This window comes from Sarcophilus harrisii, chromosome 3 (assembly GCF_902635505.1).
Source record: "Sarcophilus harrisii chromosome 3, mSarHar1.11, whole genome shotgun sequence".
Taxonomy (NCBI): Eukaryota; Metazoa; Chordata; class Mammalia; order Dasyuromorphia; family Dasyuridae; genus Sarcophilus; species Sarcophilus harrisii.
In genome coordinates this window covers 483,327,300-483,346,545 of record NC_045428.1, presented here as the reverse complement: position 1 = coordinate 483,346,545, position 19,246 = coordinate 483,327,300, and the positions used below count along the sequence as shown (strand labels likewise).

The 19,246-nt window shown below is 33.5% G+C and overlaps 1 protein-coding gene across 3 annotated transcripts in view; it reads right to left on the bottom strand.

The window, feature by feature from the left end:
* Positions 1–19,246, bottom strand: part of ELMOD1 (ELMO domain containing 1) — a 72,929-nt gene that overhangs the window by 30,693 nt on the left and 22,990 nt on the right. For all 3 annotated transcript variants that reach the window (XM_012545045.2, XM_031961094.1, XM_031961093.1), the window contains exons 3-4: positions 1,630–1,775; positions 1,408–1,436 (exon numbers count right to left, since the gene is read on the bottom strand). In XM_012545045.2, the coding sequence (XP_012400499.2) occupies positions 1,408–1,436; positions 1,630–1,775 (175 nt within the window). The remainder of the gene's footprint in view (positions 1–1,407; positions 1,437–1,629; positions 1,776–19,246) is intronic.

Here is a 19,246-nt window from a genome sequence, read left to right as displayed (position 1 = left end):
GAGAACTCTGTTTGGTGAATTCTTGGAGATGATAGTCTCATTCAGCCCTAGGACCAAATATGGAGCCATTTGATCCCAGCATGTCTCTCCATTTAAAAAATTATTAAATACTCTCTAATCTCTATCTTGCTCAGTCTCTCCAGCATTACAATACTTGAGTGGTTTGCCATTTTCTTTTTGAGCTCCTTTTACAGATAAGTAAACTGAGGCAAACAGGGTTAAGTAACTTGCCAGGATCATACATGGCATGGGTACTCAGGTTTGCCTGACTCCAAGTCTGGCACTCAGTTCACTCTGCCACCTAGATGTTCTGAAGGTTGGACCAGATTACTTTTAATATTCCTTCTAGCGTTAAATCCTTATGATCATATATACACATATATACACAATCAAACTTTCCAAAACTAACGTTTTATCTTCTAAACAAAAATGGCTTCTAATAGAACTATAATAAAACACATAATGTTTAAAAAGGGGCATATGGGAAAACTCATTTGATAGATAACTAAATTAGAGAATGATTAAAAAAAATCAAAATTCACAAAGAAAAACAAAAGAAACCGAGAAGTCATCTTTAAAAGCAGTTATTGATTTCTTGCTTCACAAGGAGTGCTAAATTCTATGTATTAAAAGGCTAGTGTATGTTCAAAGTGCAGGTTTTATTACTGGGAAATTCTGACTATGTAATGAATTGATTTAGATGTAAAGAAAATTCCACTCCCTAGATGTGTGACCCTGAGCAAGCCACTTAACCCCAATTGCCTCAGCAAAAAACAAAAACAAAAACAATTTCAATTGTATTTCTCATTTCCTCTTCACTTGCTTATCTAAAAAGAATTCACTCTTTTAAAAAAACAATGCTGTTATTTCCCAATGATCCTCTCCCTGCTGCTTATGGAACCCTCCCTTGTCTTAATGAAGCATAATCAAACAAAACAAATAAACATATTATCCATTTCTACAAATCTATGTCTCATTCCACACCCATTACCTACCACTGTTCTGTGAAGGGGAATAAATGAATACAGGGGACTTGTATTCAGTTCCTCCTGTTGTAAAGCAAATATTAAAAAAGCATTGTCCAGTAATATTAATTTTGTACTTTGTAAAAATGTAAGAGGATAATTTCCATGAAGTATTTTGCCAGTTTAGAGAAATGGACATCAGAAATATAAGCTTCCCTATTTGGTTGTGCCAAATATTTTGTGTATTGTTAGAAAAAAAACCATGCAAAGGGTCTGCAACTGGACCCCATATTAGAGTTTGAAGCAGGTAAACATTCTCATCGAGTCTTGGTGATCACATAGTTCTGAATGCATTTTAGTCACATCCTATTTTGAAGGTGGAAAATGAGCATCAAATGAAAGTTACCTGGAACTCCATGAAAAAATGTAGAACTTAACTCACCTTACTTTTTGAGTCCTTCAATGATGATTCTGTTAAAGAAATAAATGAAAATGTCATTCAAAAATTTTTTTTCCTTTTTTTTGTTCTTTTTCCTAGATATTATATTTTGTGCACATTAGATATAAAATTACTTTACTTGGACATGACCTCATATAATTTTTTCCACCTTTCCCAATTCTGTTGTGCTTTGTCTATTTTGTCATTCATTTTAAAGTTATTTACCTATTTTCATGGTTCTGCCAGCTCCTGGCTTATTATTGTAACAGATTCTTTGTAGTTCACATCGTCCTGTTAGTTTCCTCACCACAAATTTCATACAGCGCCACAGGCACTTGCAGTAAAAATACACGCAAACCTGGATCAGCATCCTTGAAAGAAGGGAAAAAAAACCAAACCAAGATTTCAAATGAAACAGTGGGATCATAATGATTGCTTTGAAAAGTACCACCACCAAGAGGAAAATAAGCTGCTATCACTAGGAAGGCCAAACATGACACATTAGGATTTCTAAGCATGTTAAAAAACAAAACAAAACAGAATTATAGAGATTAAAAGGGAGGAAAGTACCTGAGAGGTTACCTGGCTCTCCCCTTAGCTCAACAAGAATCTCAAATACAGCAAGTTGTCAGCTTCAGCTCAAAGGTGCAGCTCAACATACTTTAGGATAGCTCTAATTATCATGAAACTTTTTTTTTCCATCATGCCTAAATCTCTCTTAATGTTCATTTTTTGATCATAACTCTGTCCTATGGGACCAAGCAGAATAAATTCAATTTCATCAAATGCTGAAGACTGATAAGATGTTTCCATTTACTCTAAGTCTTCTCTTCTCCAGGATAATGACCAAATCTCTTCAAATCTATTGACATTTGTTCTTGAGGCTTTAAGTTGCAGAATTTTTCCTAGATGATACTTTAAGTTGGAAGGGACCTTAAATATCCATCCTAGTCACAAATCTGTTTTGCTACTCTTTGACAGAGGGTCACTGGCTTAGAGAGGCCAGGTAGTCCAGTGGATAGAGTGCTAAACCTGGAAAAAGGAAGATTCATCTTCCTAAGATCAAATCTGGCCTTGGACACTTAGTAGCTGTGTGACCCTGGGAAAATCACTTAACCTTCTTTGGCTCAGTTTCCTCATTTGTAAAATGTGCTGGAAAAGGAAATGATAAATCAGTGCAGTATTTTTGCCAGGAAAACACCAAAAAAGAGACATACACAATGGAAAAGATGCAATATCAACATCATATTTCCACTCTGCTCTTTCTCTTCAACTACAAACTAACTCATACAACTAGAACCTTACCAACATCAAGGCTTTTTTTTTTTTTTTTTTTTTTTTTTTTTTTTTAATTTAATAGCCTTTTATTTACAGGTTATATGCATGGGTAACTTTACAGCATTAACAATTGCTAAACCTCTTGTTCCAATTTTTCACCCCTTACACCCCCACCCCCTCCCCTAGATGGCAGGATGACTAGTAGATGTTAAATACATTAAAATATAAATTAGATACACAATAAGTATACACAACATCAAGGCTTTAAAATCATTCATACCAGTGCCTAAGATTCAATTACTAGTGGTCTAAGGGAATAAAGGACAAAATCAGTGTCCTATAGGAGTAAAGGATAGTTCAACTAGGATTCTTGGGATAGGAACCAGTTCTGGTTCACAATGTCTTTTTCTGCGAACTTTGGGATGGTGTTTTATACAGAAAAGCATCACTATGACTTTTTAAAAGGCATGATCAAATGATAGAAGCAGAGACAAGTAATTTATGACATATTTAAAAGGCTGTTATAGTATTGTGAGCATATCAGAAATGCCAAAGCTCAGAATATTCTAAGGCTGACAATAAATGAAAGACAACAACAAAAATTTTTTTTTAAATTATGGATTGGAGGGAAGGGGAGAAGAAACTCAAGAAAGAATAGGACAATGAAAATGTACAATGGAGGGAAAGAACTACTCAATTCCCATTTTAGATCTGTTTTACTTAACAAAAATAATGATCTTCAGACTAGAAAAAATAGAACAAAAATAGTTCACAGGAAATTGACTCGAGATAAGTGAAGAGATGATAAGAAAATGTACCCAGCCTGACTTCTATAAAAGTTTAAATCACCAGACCAAAGGTATCAAAAGAATTTAATAGCTACTATTTTTTTTTTGGTTGTCAGATGTAATCTTTAAAACTGGGCTACCAAAAGAGGTCCCAATGAATTGTAAGAAAAGTAAATGAAACCAATTTTCAAAAAAAGAAGAAAATGTTTTCTTCAAACAAAATGCTAATGTAGCTTAATGTAATGAACACTATGTGTGATATTGGGGTCAAAATAATATGGGTTCAAATCTTGCCTCTGATATTTTATTCATTATATAAACACAGGCAAATCATTTAATACCTTAGAACCTCAGTTTTCTTGTCCACAAAATAAATTCAATTGTACCTTCTATGCAATAGAATTTTTATGAGAATCAAATGATGCAATGGATGTAAAATGTTTTTGCAAATTTTAAAATGCTTTATAAATTTGAACCCTTCTTTCTGAAAAATTCTAAAGCCCATTAAAAGGATGGTTTGGCAACATTTAGAAAAGCAAACATTTGATCTTTAGTAAACAGCTTGAGTTCCTTGAGAAAAAATTATTCCAGACTTTTCTTCTTCCCTTTTCTTACACAGGATCAGATTTAGATTTAGAAGTGTTTGGTTAATTCAAATTTTACAAATAAAGAAGGCTATGAAAGATGACATTTTTTTCTTTTCTTTTTTTTTTTTTTTTTTTTTTTTTTTGAGGCAATTGCCCAAGGTCACACAGCTATTCTGAGGCTGGATTTGAATTTAGGCCTTCCTGATTCCAAGGTCAATATTCTGTCCATTGTGCCACATGGCTGTCCAAAAGATGACATTTCTTTGTTGTTTTTTTATTAAAGTTTTTTTTTTCAAAACATATGCATAGATAATTTTCAACATTCAAGAGAAGAAAACTTAAGTCTAGTGGTTTAAATTAGGTAATATATCTTTTGAATATGTTAATGACTTTAGAGAATGGTAAATTAAGATAAACTACACTAGACTTTGGTCCTTTGAATGGTCTTTTTTATTGCTAGGGCCAGAGAAGTTTCTTAGGAAGGAAACTTGTGAGGAAGAAGGAAATAATGATTTTGTAAGTAGCTATTGTTTTAAAAAAAAACAAAACAAAACCAATGCCAAACAACAACAAAAATGCCTAGACTTACCTATCCATATTTATTGTACTGCCCATAAAAACTTCCTATCACTAAATCATTTCAATAAATGCGGATGAAGCACTAACTTTGTGCAAGGCCTTTTGCTAGGAAGTAGGAATAGTAAGATGCAACACTCTTTGCCCTCAAAGAGTTCACATTCTACATTTACTAAGACAAGGAATTGACTGTCCTTTCCTACTTCTACAAACCTCTCAAGCTGCCTTTGTGATTCACTTAACCTAATTTCACTTTTTTGTTACAGAATAAGCTCGGTATGATTTATTAATGCTCTATAGTCCACTAAGGTTGATCATGGGTCCCTTTTGGGATTGTGACAAAATGACCTCCTTACTATTAATATCTATATTATCACCATCTAAGAAATGGCAAAATTTCAAAAAATAGGATTCTGAGAGACTATTCCCTGGGAATAAGGGAGGTCTTTCACTTTTTTGTTACAGAATAAGCTCGGTATGATTTATTAATGCTCTATAGTCCACTAAGGTTGATCATGGGTCCCTTTTGGGATTGTGACAAAATGACCTCCTTACTATTAATATCTATATTATCACCATCTAAGAAATGGCAAAATTTCAAAAAATAGGATTCTGAGAGACTATTCCCTGGGAATAAGGGAGGTATTTAATAGAAAAGCTGCATTTATATTCTTTGATGATGACTATCACACTCTCCACACCAAATATTCCAAACCTTTTCTTTTCTCTTTACATCATCTACTCCATCAATAACTCATCCAAAATTGGACCTTTCCTCCTAGTTTATTGAGAATATCAATATTATTTGTCATTAACGCCTTCCTTAATCCAGATTTTAAAATGCTATCCCGTTATTCTCCATTCTCTTCTCCTTTCCTCCAGTCTCCAAGAATGGTCTATATCCTTGCCCAAACCAACCTCTACTTGTGTTCTTAATCCCATCTTTCCTGAAAACTTTCCCTATCCATAATTCCTTCCCTCTCATTTTCAATCTATCCCTATCCACTGTCTTCTTCCCTATTACTATTAACAATTCTGTTCTCTATCATCTTTAAAAAGCAAACCAATAAAAAAAAAACCTCCTTCACTTAATTTTTTTCTTCTCAATTTTCCCTTTTGTTATAGTCAAACTCTGAGAAAGAGACATTTGCATTCATTAGCTCTATTTCCATGTCTCCCATTGACTTCTGAGCTCCTTATCAATTGGATTCTGACCTCAATACTCCAATAAAACATCTCTCCCCAAGATCATCAATGATTCCTTAATTACAAAATCAAATGAAATTTTCTTAGTCTTTATTTTACTTGATTTTTTTTTTTTTTTTTTTGCTGAGGCAATTGAGGTTAAGTCACCTGCCCAGGGTCATACAGCTAGGAAGTATCTGAGATAAGTATCTGAGATAAGATTTGAATTCAGGTCCTCCTGACTTCACGGCTGGTGCTGTTTCCACTGCACCACCTAGCTGCCCCCACTTGATTTTTTAAAACAGATTTTAGCACTATTAGTCTTAGTCTCTTTTGAGATATTACCTTCTTCCTTAACTTCTGAGATTTTCTCTTATTTGGTTCTCTTCCTCATGACTTGATAGTCTAATGTCTCATGTATTACTGGTGAGGTTGTGAATTGATTCAGCCATTTTATGGAGCAGTTTGGAGATATGTCCAAAGGCTTATAAAGCTGTGCATACCCTATGACTAGAAGTACCACTTTTAAGTCTGTAATCCAAAAAATAATTTTTAAAAAGACAACAGAAAGAAAAAGTACCTATATATAAAAAATGTTTATAGTAGCTTTTTTTTTTTTTTTTTTTTTTTTTCTGAGCAAAGAATGGGAAATTGAGGGAATACCCATCAATTGGGGAATGACTGAACAAATTATGTATGTGATTATGGTGGAATACTATTGTGCTATAAGAAATAATTAACAGTCCAGCAAGGTCTCTACTTGATCTATATTCCCCAAAAATAATTAAAAAGGGAAAAGGACCCACATGTGCAAAAATGTTTATAGCAACCCTTTCTGCAGTGACAAGGAACTGGAAATTGATTGGATGTCCCTCAGTTTGGGAAAAGAATAGTTATGGTATATGAATGTAATGGAATATCATTGTTCTGTAAGAAATGATGAGCAGGGTGATTTCAGAAAGGCCTGGAAAGAATTACATGAACTGATGCTGAGTGAAGTGAGCAAAACCAAGAGAATATTATAGCCAGTAACAACAAGATTGTGTAGTGATTAACTTTGATGATCTTGGCTCTTTTCAACAATGAGGACATTTAAGGCAATTCCAATAGAGTTGTGATGGAAAGTGACGTCCACATCAGAGGAAGAACCATGGAGACTGAATGTGGATTAAAGCATAATATTTTTGACTTTTTGTTATTGTTTGCTTGTTTTTTTTCCTTTTGATCTGATTATTCTTGTGCAACATGACAAACATGTAAACATATTTAGAAAAATTGCTTGGTTAACCTATATCATATTTCTTGTTGTTTTGGAGAGGTAGAAGAGAAAGAGAAAAATTTGGAATACAAGGTTTTGCAAAGGTGAATGTTGAAAACTATCTTTGCATGAATTTGGAAAAAAATAAAATATATTAAAAAAAGAAAAAATGTATCATCAGTGCTTAACAGAATGCCCTCAAAAAAACCTGGAATGACTTATATAAGCTGATACAAAGTGAAATGTACTGTGCACAAAGTAACAGCATCATTATAAGATGATCATCTGTGAATGACTTAGCTATTCTCATCAATACAATTATCCAAAACAACACTGAAAGACTTATGATGAAAAAATATATCCCCAAAGAAAGAATTGATGGTCTCTGAATACAGGCTGAAACATACTTTTAAAACTGTCTTTATTTTTCTTTAGGAGTGTTTTTTGGTTTATATTTTGTCTTACAATATGTCTAATATGGAAATGTTTTGCATGCCTACACATATATAATCTTTATTGAATTGCTTGCCTTTTGAATTAAGGGGCTGGGGATGGAGAAGAGCATCTGGAACTCAAAGTTTTAAAAATGAATGCTAAAAATTCTTTTCACATGTAATGAAAGAAAAATAAAATACTAAATAATTTAAAACCCCTCTCCCCAAATAATCTCTAGCTTCTTTCAAGGCTCAGTTTAGGCTCTATCTTTTCTGACACCTTTCCTGATTCCTTTTCATTAGTGCTTACTCTTTCCTGAAATTATCTTATCTTTAAGTGTCTATGTTGTATTCAACTAGCACAGGGTGGGCTTCCTGAGAACAAGTACTATTTCATTTCTGCTTCTTTCCCCCTAGAATCTAGAACATTTCTTGGTACTTAATAGTAGATGCTTAATTATGTTCATTTAATTTGTATTGATGACTTAATCTTGACAAAGATACCCACTTTGTGCAAAGCAAATCAGTTGACTTTTCTAACACTATTAGAAAAAAAATATTTTAAATTGTGGTCATATATATAGCCATAAACTATGTGCCTTGTACTTCTAATAAGAGATCCTCAATAAATGTTAATTTTATTCATTCACCTTCCCACCCTTTTCTTCTTTTCCCTCTAACTCTTCACACTGATTATACTTTCTAAGCATAAACATGAGATAACTGGCTGTTCTTTGCTAGTAATTCAGTGGACAAAGTGCTAAGCCTTGGGTCAAAAATTAAGTTCAAATTTGATCTCAGATCTTTATGAGCTATGTGATCCTGGGCAAGTCAACTAACATTTATTTGCCTCAGTTTCCCTAACTATGAAAGTATAGTATCAAACCTACTTTCCAGAGTTATTATGAGGATCAAATGAGAATATCTGCAAAAGTGCCTTGCACATAGTACACTGTATAAATAGACACTGTATAAATATGTGTGTATGTATATACACAAATGTGAACACACAGGTATGTATATGCATGTGTACATCATGTATGTACAAGTATATATATTCATGATTATGTGTATATACAGACATGTATATTTGTATATGTTATATAAACAAGTTTATATGTATAATTTTGGGATTTAGTTATTTTCCATTTCTCAATTCTAGGTTTAACCTTCTTAGTTCTATGGGAAAATTCTCACTTAACTCACTAAAATATTCTGTGTGATCCCAGGATTATAAATAAGTGTTCAATGTCCAAAGAGGGAAAAAAAAACACGCTTAGTTATCTTCTATCTCCACATAAAAATGCATATGGGAAGACTGCTGTGGTGGAGTAGAAAAGATAGTGATTTTTTTAATGTGAAGGCCTGAGATTGAACTAACCCTTCTCTTTGCTAGCTGTGTGACTTTGGGTAAGTCATTTATGCTTTTTAAACTTCAGCTTCCTCATCTGTAAAATGGGAATAAAACAATCTATATTCAGGGTTACATTCACAAGGTAGCGAATACAAAGTGCATTGTAAACTAAAAACATGATATTGGTTATTTATCATGTCAGGTTAAATACATGTCAAAACATAAGGAAGTTTTAATATTTTGAGACTGCTCATGCAATTTGTGATTCAGTATATGAGTTCCAGCCGTTTGCAGGTAGAAAGAGATTAAGTATCTTGCTTGATTTGAACTCAGATCCTCTTGACTGCAAGCCCAGCATTCTCAGTTACAAGCCATGTTATACATATGGAGAGGTCTAAACTTGTGATTTCACTGTTAGTGAAGAAACTCCTACTAGCAACCGAAATCAGCAATTGTTCTACCTCTATATGAGAGGTGCCTGAGACAATAAGCAGTATCAGAGACAGATTTGAATCCAGCTTTGCCTGATTCCCTGTCCCCTTTCCATATGGCTTACGTAGAAACAAAATAATTTTGAAAACTACTGCTCTAAATGCTACGATGATGATGCTATTAAAAAACAAAAAAACAAAAAACTGTCTGTCCCAAAGGGGTTGACCTTAATTTTCTATTAGCAGAATCTGATTTGGTGTATTTTTTCCCATAAATCCAGGACAAACTCTATTGGCATGCTTTGTTCCTGCTATATATTCTCAGAAGGTATCAGAAGGCTCAGTAAAGAAGATGACTTATGGCTCTATCAGGAGTTCCCAGCAAGGTTCTTTGGCCGTCATTATGTTCATTTTTTATTATTTAACATTCATCCTCCTGCTTGTACCTACAATAGCTACCCAAAGCAAATTATTCAAAATGGATCACACGGCTGCTACAAAATAAGAGAGAGGCTAATTTTCTATGAGGCACAAGTTAAGATAGCAGTTTCTGCAGGAATGAGTCTGTTGAAAAGGAAAAGAGAGCAAAAGCCAGGACTAATAGCAAGTGTGGGGGTGGGGGAAGTGGAGGAGTGGAAGGGGGGAGGTCAGGAGAGGAAAGAGAGGGCTGGTACCTTGTAATGTCATACTACGCCTCCACTTTATGTGTGGGTGAGTGACATCGCCTTTAGCGACATAGAAAGAAAAATGGCTTATTTTGAAAAGTTTCAATAAATGAGCTAATGGAAATTAATTCTTGCTTGAAGAAATCCTGCAATAAATAAAAAGTAAACCAATGAAGAGAAGGGTTAATGCTATAGAAACAACAAACAATATGGTAAAACACAGATAACAATGAGAAATTTTCGTTTTGTTTCCATAACCATCAGAGCTTACACAACAAAATCACTCTGTGTATAGGGAGCAAGAGGAAATATCATACTCCTCAGGGCCTTCATTGTTTCATACAGTGTTCTGAAACCACCACATTATTTTAGTTACAGGGAAGCTGCTTCCATTTAAGCTCTTCATTAGGTGATGCTGGCATCTCAGCATGGAATCCTTTTCCAATGTGACTCTAGTTCATTGCCTGAGGTTTCCTTGTGAGGAAAGACGCTGGGAGAAGACTGTTCAGGAGTCTCTACACAGAGCCCCTGGCAGTGTTTTGTGGCAAAGGCTTGTATCTTCTCACAAGGGCAAGGAAGAAGAACCTGTTTCATCAAACTTTAAATAAGGAAAACATCTAATAAAATTTAGGAATCAGAGAATTAGCATGGGAAAGTCAGAAGTTCAGGTGGTTCCAACTCAGACATTAGTGATTTGTGTAAACATGAGCAAGTCACTTACTGTGGAGAAGGAATATCAGCAATAAGCTCCAAAGACAAAAGGAGGAATTTAGATATGGGCCTAGGGAAAATCAGGTTATGTAGTCCAGAATTGTTTATCTGAGGACAGTGTAAAACTGATTTTGTTACTACTGCTATTTGAGGATTTAATAATCTTTCATGGAATTTTTGTCTAATACTTTTGAAATCCTGAAACTGTAGCAAAAAGATATATCACATATGAATGGAGTTCCTATAAGCTCATTCTATGACTTTTTCAAAACATAAAGATGAAAGACCCATACTTCTGTGAAGATTAAAAACATGCTTTTATTTTTCTAAATCCACATATTCTCTTTCCCATTCCATTTATTCCCTTTTCCTTAATTGATTGCCAAACTATGGCATCATGACAAATGTTAACTTGTGTGATCAGAGTATACTTACCCAATGTGCTCCCCAAATTACAATTTTAATAATTAACATTTTTCTATTTGTATTAAATCATAATATATTAAAAGCAACCTTGACTTCAATTCCAATAAATGCATTCAATATATTTTTATTAAATATGGGCATTTCTTCCTTTTCCTTGGGGAGAGATAGGGTACTTTTTTAAAAAAGGGAATACCTTTTCAGTCAGTCAATATAATTGTTATCATGGGAGACATTTTGCTTGATATAAATTTCAAGATTTCTGGAAGTTACTGGTCTATAGTTTATGAGATCCATCATCTTCCCTCAGAAGTTTTATTACTATGATGCTGGGAAATATAGGAAGGGTTAGTGAAAACTAATTTTGGCTTAGATAAAACAAAGAAGACTATGTAATGGCCACTTCAATCATGATCTTTATAGTTAATATATTTTTCAAAATATCCAGATATAGGTCATAAAAATAAAAATTTACTAACCTTTCTTATCTTACTGATTGTTGTAGTTGAGTGGGGCAAGAAAAGGGATTCCAAAAATCACAGATTAATGAGCTTGATATTTCTATATAGAACAATTCTACAATTGATTGTTAAATGAAACACTTTTAAATGCTTAGAAAGGAATGATCATTAGGAGTCAGAATGGTTTTTCTAAGAAGTTAGGCCAGATGAACCTCATTTCTTTTTTTTTTTTTTTTTGGCAGGATTACCAGAAAATCAGGGGAATATTACAGCCATAGTATGTTGAGATTTCAGCAAAGCCTGTGACAAAATTTTAGAATACCCTTATGGGTAAATGTGAGCTGAATTATAGAAGAGTGAGATGAATTCACAAATGGTTGGATGATTGAACCTAAAAAAATGTTCATTAATGAATTGAATTCAGCATCATAGCATATTTCTAGGGAACATGTCACAGGGATCTAGTCTAACATGATGAAATATAATTAGGATGAAACAGAGAATCCTGCATTTTGTTTAAAAAGAATCAAATGCACAAATAAAAGATGAAAGAGTAAGCAATCCAAAGGAAAGACCAGAGGTTTTAATTGTTCATGCCTGCTCTCTCTTCCATTTCTGGCTTTTAGAATCCCTGTTTCTTTTAGGACTTGGCTCAAATGCTACTTCCTCCAGGAAGCCTTTCCTGATCCCTTCATCTGCTGGTGATATCCCATTTAAGGTGACCTCTCATCTACCCTGTATTTTTCTTATATATTTTACTTTACATAATCTCTCCCATTAGAATGTAAGGGAACATTTTTGCTTTTTCTTTTTGTTTCTAGTCCTTTTCATAGTTCCTGGCTTAGTAAGTGCTTAATAAATTTTTGTTGATTGTTGAATGATTAACTACAAGCTTCATAATAATCAACAATACTAGTCAGTATCTATAATAATAAATATCATTTATGTGTCACTTTGAGATTTGCAAAGGGTTTTATATAAATTCATTTGAGGGTCAACCCCTCCCCCCCCAATGAGGTAGATATTTTAGTCCGGAGTACATTTAGACATCCTTGACATTTTACAAGTTAGGAAATAGACTTGGGATGGGGGGAATGGTCACTTACCTAGTTAAAGTGAAAAATAGGAGTTGAAACCAATTGTCCCTGGACCTGAAGTTCAGCATACTTTCCAGTATGCAGTATTGCCCCTCTGTGAGCATCAATGGTCTGATATTGAATATACTGAATGTGCTTTTAGTTTGGTACTGAACAGCAAATTTAGGTCCTTTTACTAATTTAATATCAAGTCTCAATGCAAATGCCAAAATATCTTGTTTATTGTGCTAACCTGTTTTTCTTGTTCCGTGTTTTTAAACAAATAAACACTTTTGAGATAAAAGGAAAATAAATGATTTAGGATGAAATAAGCTCATCATTCTTCTCACTGGAACACAGAGTATCACAATGATGGATTTCCATTCACTGTGCCAAGATTAAATCATTGTATTCTAATTGATTCAAATATATTCCTGCTAAGGAACAGCAATGAATTTTTTCATTTCAGCAATAAAAACTAAGATTTGGAAGGTCCCTCACTCAGAGGTCAATTGGTTCCACCCTCTCCTCTACCAGAACATAATCCTTTCTACTCCATGAATGAAATTAAGTTTCTTTTAGGGTTTGTGATATGAAAATATGAGGTACATTAAATGATGATTTAATTATTTATTTTTGAGTATGGGTCTTCCTATCTTGCCCAGGCTGAAAATTTAAGGCTATTCATGTTCCAATCCCACTATTAATCAGTTTTGACCTGCTCCAATCTGGTGGATTTGCCACTTTTTAGGTGCCTGCCATTTTCTTGCTCTGGAAGATGGGGCTCCCCTATTGGTGTTTTAGTACAGCAGCTCAGAATCCCCATGCTTGAATAATTCCCCAACCTCATCCTCTCCCAGTAGCAGGGGTTTTGGCAGTATACCACCATGCCCAGCTCAAATTTGATTAAATTTGCAAAGAAAGCAAAGTAGGGGCAATCTACACAAGCACTGATGATAGTATAATATTAGACACAGTACAGTTTAGTGGAGAGAACACTGGATTTAGAATGGAGAAGACCCAAGCCCTAATTATATACTAGATATTAATTACAATTGTGACCCTCTTGCAAGCCTATTTCCTCATCTCTAAAATGGCATCTTCCTTACAGAAATATGCTGAGAATGAGGTGTGATAAGGCATAGTAAGTGCATTGCCAATCTAAATACTATGGGGCTAGAAAAAAAGCTAAAAGTAAGAGATCCACAACTTGGGGTGGAAAAAGTATAAGACTATATAAAACCTAGCATACAGTAGGCCCTTAATAAATGTTTATTGATTAGTTGATTGAATTTTGCTACACATAGCTGGGACCTTTTGATTTTGTGAAATTTCCTCTGGCACACAGCAGGTTGGAAAGTAATAATGCCAGAAACCACTTCATAGCCTTTGCTCACAAGTAGGTTGGTTTCAAAGTAGCTGTTTTAAAATAAAATAAAAACCAATCCATTAATACAGGAAAATTTTTTCAAGGTTTTTCATATACCTTATTGAAGGTCCTGAATTTATTTCTGAGCTCCCTCTCTAGACACTTTAGCTTTCTATTAACCTGATATTGCCATGGAAAGAAACTAGACTCACATCAGGGCATGTTTTATCAAGTATTCCTGCAATCATTTTTAAAAAAAATCTTTTTTTCCCTATAGCTGATATAATCAGATTGAGACATATTCTGAATAACAAGAGAATATTAAACCCTATAAGTCTGTTGAATAAATGACATCAAAAGAGGTTCCATAATTCTAAGATTTTATATACCAAAGAAACATTTTCACATTATAAAACAGAGCATCAGTGAATCCTGAGGGCTCTAGAGAGGAATAACATGAAGGAATTGTGGGAAAGAGCAAAAAGAATAAAAAAACAGAGACAATTGAAATAATATTTTCTAAAGTAATTGAGATCATCTGGAGAAAGTTAAGCAGGGCAAGAAAGGAGAGTGCACATGGTGCTTAGGAGTCTTAGAAGAAAGGCTCTAATTCCTATTTATTTATTCCATCTTCTAATTCTATGCTTACATCAAAAGCATCAATAATGTGGGTTATGATAAGAAATTTAAAAAAAAGATTTAGGAAGGAAAAAATGCAGGACAGAATTGATGAATCAAAAATGCTTGCATTCAGAGGTCTATACACATTTTTTTTTGAAAGCAAGATGAATCAATCAACACATTCTTATTGAAGACCTACCGTGTGCTAAGAAGTATTTGAACTAAGTTTAAAAGATCAGAAATATTTTTAACAATTCTGTTTTTAAAGTAGTTTTGGTGTTCCTTACACATGCCTTATCTTAACTAACTCTCCTGGTCCCCAACCTTAGACCATCACAGTTGAATGCTGTTTTCCAAAACTCAGTTCAAATGACACATCCTCCAAAAATATTTCCTGAATTCTCATATTAAGAAATAATAATTTCTTCCACAATCTCCACAAAAAATTTTACTTGTATATTTCTTATACATTTATGCTCTATTTATATTAGTTATTTGTGTATCCTTGAAGATATATGAATATATTTATCTTTGAATATCCTCAAATCAATTTTAATATTTTTAGCTTAATTTTTTTATAAAAGGGTGGTCATTCTCTTGGACCTTTTCTTCAGCTTTTGTCATTGACTATACTCTTCTATTAATTGGATATTCACTCCTCACTTAATTTTAGTGATACAATATTGAACGATCGTTCTGTTAACTTTTAAAAGCATTCTCTGATGCTCACAATGGCTCCTCAGTCTCTTCTTAGTTACTTAATTTGGGTGTTTTCCCGAGGGTCTTACATTCACCCTCTTATATTCTTTCTTCTAAATTTTGTCCCTTGACAATTCCATTTACTCTTTCAGCTTCAGCTACCATTTTTGTGACTTCTAAATCTACATTTATAGTCCTGGCATCTCTTTTCAGATACTGATACATATCCCCACTTTTGCTACAAGTTCATTCCTGGATACATGTCTTAACTAAGACCTTAAACCAAACCATGTAATTCTGATCAAGATAACTACCCAAATGGGAGACAAGCCAGATCACTCATCTCTCATACATCTATTCTAGCACAACTCCAGTTTGCAACAGACTGAAAAATAATCAGGAATCCATTACAGTATTTTTTTTTTTTTTTTTGCTCCAGAATGGTGCAAAAAACCATCCAGAAACCTGATGATAATTCCCACCAGCAAAAGTGTAGCAAAAATATTCCTATTAGGGCAGAGTAGCTTTTCACCATAATCAGAGACAGTCTAGAAGTACATGTAACCTTCAAGACCCTGAGTCTAGAGGCAGAAAGATCAGAGAGCTCCCCCAAGAAAGTCCCAGGGTGGTGACCTTAGAAGCTTTGGGATATGCTAGTGGCTACTATATCATGCAGCACTTGCACTAAGTAACACTGGGTTTTTGGGTCCCTAACACTCTATCCTGAAACTCCAAACAGAGCCTTGAAGATTGAACACTCTGGGCCTTAAGAATACATGGAGGCACAACAATACTATATGATGACCAGTTCCGATGGACCAAGCCATCCTCAGCAACGAGATCAACTAAATCATTTCCAATGGAGCAGTAATGAACTGAACCAGTTATGCCCAGAAAAAGAACTCTGGGAGATGACTAAAAACCATTACATTGAATTCCCAATCCCTATATTTATGCACACCTGCATTTTTGATTTCCTTCACAAGCTAATTGTACAATATTTCAGAGTCTGATTCTTTTTGTACAGCAAAATAACGTTTTGGTCATGTATACTTATTGTGTATCTAATTTATATTTTAATATATTTAACATCTACTGGTCATCCTGCCATCTAGGGGAGGGGGTGGGGGGGTAAGAGGTGAAAAATTGGAACAAGAGGTTTGGCAATTGTTAATGCTGTAAAGTTACCCATGCATATATCCTGTAAATAAAAGGCTATTAAAAAAAAAAAAGATTACAAAAAAAAAAAAAAAAAAAAAAAAGAATACATGGAGGCCTTATCTTAGGAGGTATAGGATTAGTACAGAAACGCAGGGGAAGATGGACTTTAAACAAGTACTATATGAATTCCTAGAAGAAATGAAGCAAAATATAAAAGATGAAATAAAAGCACTTGAGCAAAGAATTAAAAGGAAAAAATGTCAAATCTCACTTGAAAAGAGAGTCCTTGAAAACTAGAAGAGACCAATCAGAATTCAGTGACATCATGAGATAATAAAACATATTAGAACAAAGCCAAAAGATGGAAAACAGTAAAAGAAAATGTAAGATATCTGATATAAAAAAAATGACCAAACTGGAAAGCAGGTCAAAGAGGAATAGTTTAAAAATCACTGGACTCCCTGAAAATCACAATGTTTTAAAAAAGATTTTGGCGTTATATTTCAAGAAATCATGAGTAAAAACTGAATAGATCTAATATAACTAGAAGACAAAATCACCCATCACTTGCTGAAAGGAACACTAAATGATAAAATTCCAGAAATGTCATAAAAATTCATAGCATATATCAAAGCAGACATATTGGAAGCCAGAAATAAGTTCATGTACTAAGGATCCAGTGTCATGACATTGTAAGATGTCAAATTTTACTAAAAATCAAGAGACCTTGAAATACAATATTCTAAAGGGCAAAAAAAGAAAAACAGATTTACAAAAAATTAAATATAATCCTACAGGAGAAAAATGGACCTTTAAAGATCCTTCTAAGAATTTCTGTTGAAAAGGTCAGATCTGAATAAAAACTTTTAAATACAAATGCAAACATCTAGAGAACTTAGAAAGGTAAAGCTGTTTGAGCATTTCTATTAGGAAGGCACTATATGAGGAGGTATGTTAACATTTCAAAGAGGTAAAGGAACCAAATGGCTCTTCAGAACTTAAATATCTTTAATGCATAGTAAATGTAAAAATAGAGGTCCTGAAGAATAGATTGATTCTGTTTTGAGGGTTTGAAGAGATTAAAAAATGAATGGTAAAGGAAATGCACAAGCATAGAAAAGAGGAAGAAGGGAATGAACTTTGCTATTTTCTATTAGTGTGGTGCATGAGAAGAAATGTATACAAAAATGAAGAAATAGGATATGGACAACAGATTAAACCTTATTCTTATCTGAAAAGGACAAAGGAACGTTGAATACATATATGTATCCATTCACAATTTGGTATAGAAATATCAATCATTCTCTTACTATTGAATAAGATAAAAGAAAAGAAATAGCAACTAAGGAGCTATCTCAAATTGACTTTTAGACATTTGTGGGTTGGCTATAGAAATTGTGGTATATGAATGTAAGAGATTGTTATTGTATCATAAGATATAAAGGAAACATTTCAAAGAATCTTGGATATTAAAAATAGATACAGAATGAAAGGATCAGAAAAAGACAACAATGTTGTAAAGAAAAGCTACTTTGAAAGAATTAAGAGCTCTGATCAAACCAATGACCAATTATGTCTTCAGAAGACTTCTGATGAAGCCTATTATCTACTTCCTTACAGAGAAAAGATAGGAATAAGGTGCAGAAAGGGACATAGTTTTGGACAGTGCCTCTGTGTGGCTATTATTTCCTGTTTATTTTTTTTTTTCTTATAAGGATTTAAATTTTTTTCTAAGTTTTTAATTGGGAGCAGAGACAGAGAGTTTGGTAATAGTAATATCAAAAAGAAAAAGGGACACCAAAATATTTTCTAAAATGCACAAAAAAAATAGAACAGAGATTTTAAAAGAGCAAACAAATGTTTTGAAAATAACATTGTATGTAGAATTTATGACATATTTTTAAAAAAGTGATATGGTTTCATAGAACATCTTTTTGTATTACATGCATGATAATGATCCTTACTGTTGCTTAAGTTCAGAATTTTAATAATCTAAATTTAACAGAATTTTAAAAGCAATGAACTTAACAAATCAAACTTCTCATCTTAACCACTAAACTCATTTTTCTTTCTGATTTTACTACTGTCACTACCATTTATTTATTATTCTATAGTCCTTTGAATCTTTGTTCTTAACCTTCATATCCAATCAGTTCAATGCATCTTGTCAATTCTGCTTTCATACTTCTCTTATCCATTCCCTCTTTTCATTTCCCAAAGTCAACAATCTAATATACCTCATTATTTTCTTTGTGGAATAATAATATGGTAGTGTCCTATTAATCTTCATGTTTCCTTTGTCTGCCCTTTCCAATACAAATCACTGCTAGAATGTTATTTCTCTGCTCAAAAACTTTCAGGGGGTTCCTACTGATCTCCAGGTTGCCTGGAATTCAAAGGCCTCCACAATTTGGAACCATAATATCTTTCCAGCCCTATTTCATATTATTCCTTTCAAGAGAGTAAAAGCAGTGTGTTCTCAAGTCAAATATATAATTATCTCCTGAATATTTCCCAAGCTGCTATCGAAAACCTTCCCTAATCCCCTCAGTAGATAACAACCTACCTCTGTAGACCTAACATAGTACTTTGTTGTATTTCTACTGTATCTATTTTACAGGATGTCCCCAAAGTTACAATGCAATTTTGATTTAATATTAAGTTTAATAAAAATGCAGTTTTTAGCTATTAAAACTTAAAACTTCACTAAGACTTTTGGGACATTGTATATTATAAATATTTGTTTAAGTTCCATTGGGCAGGGA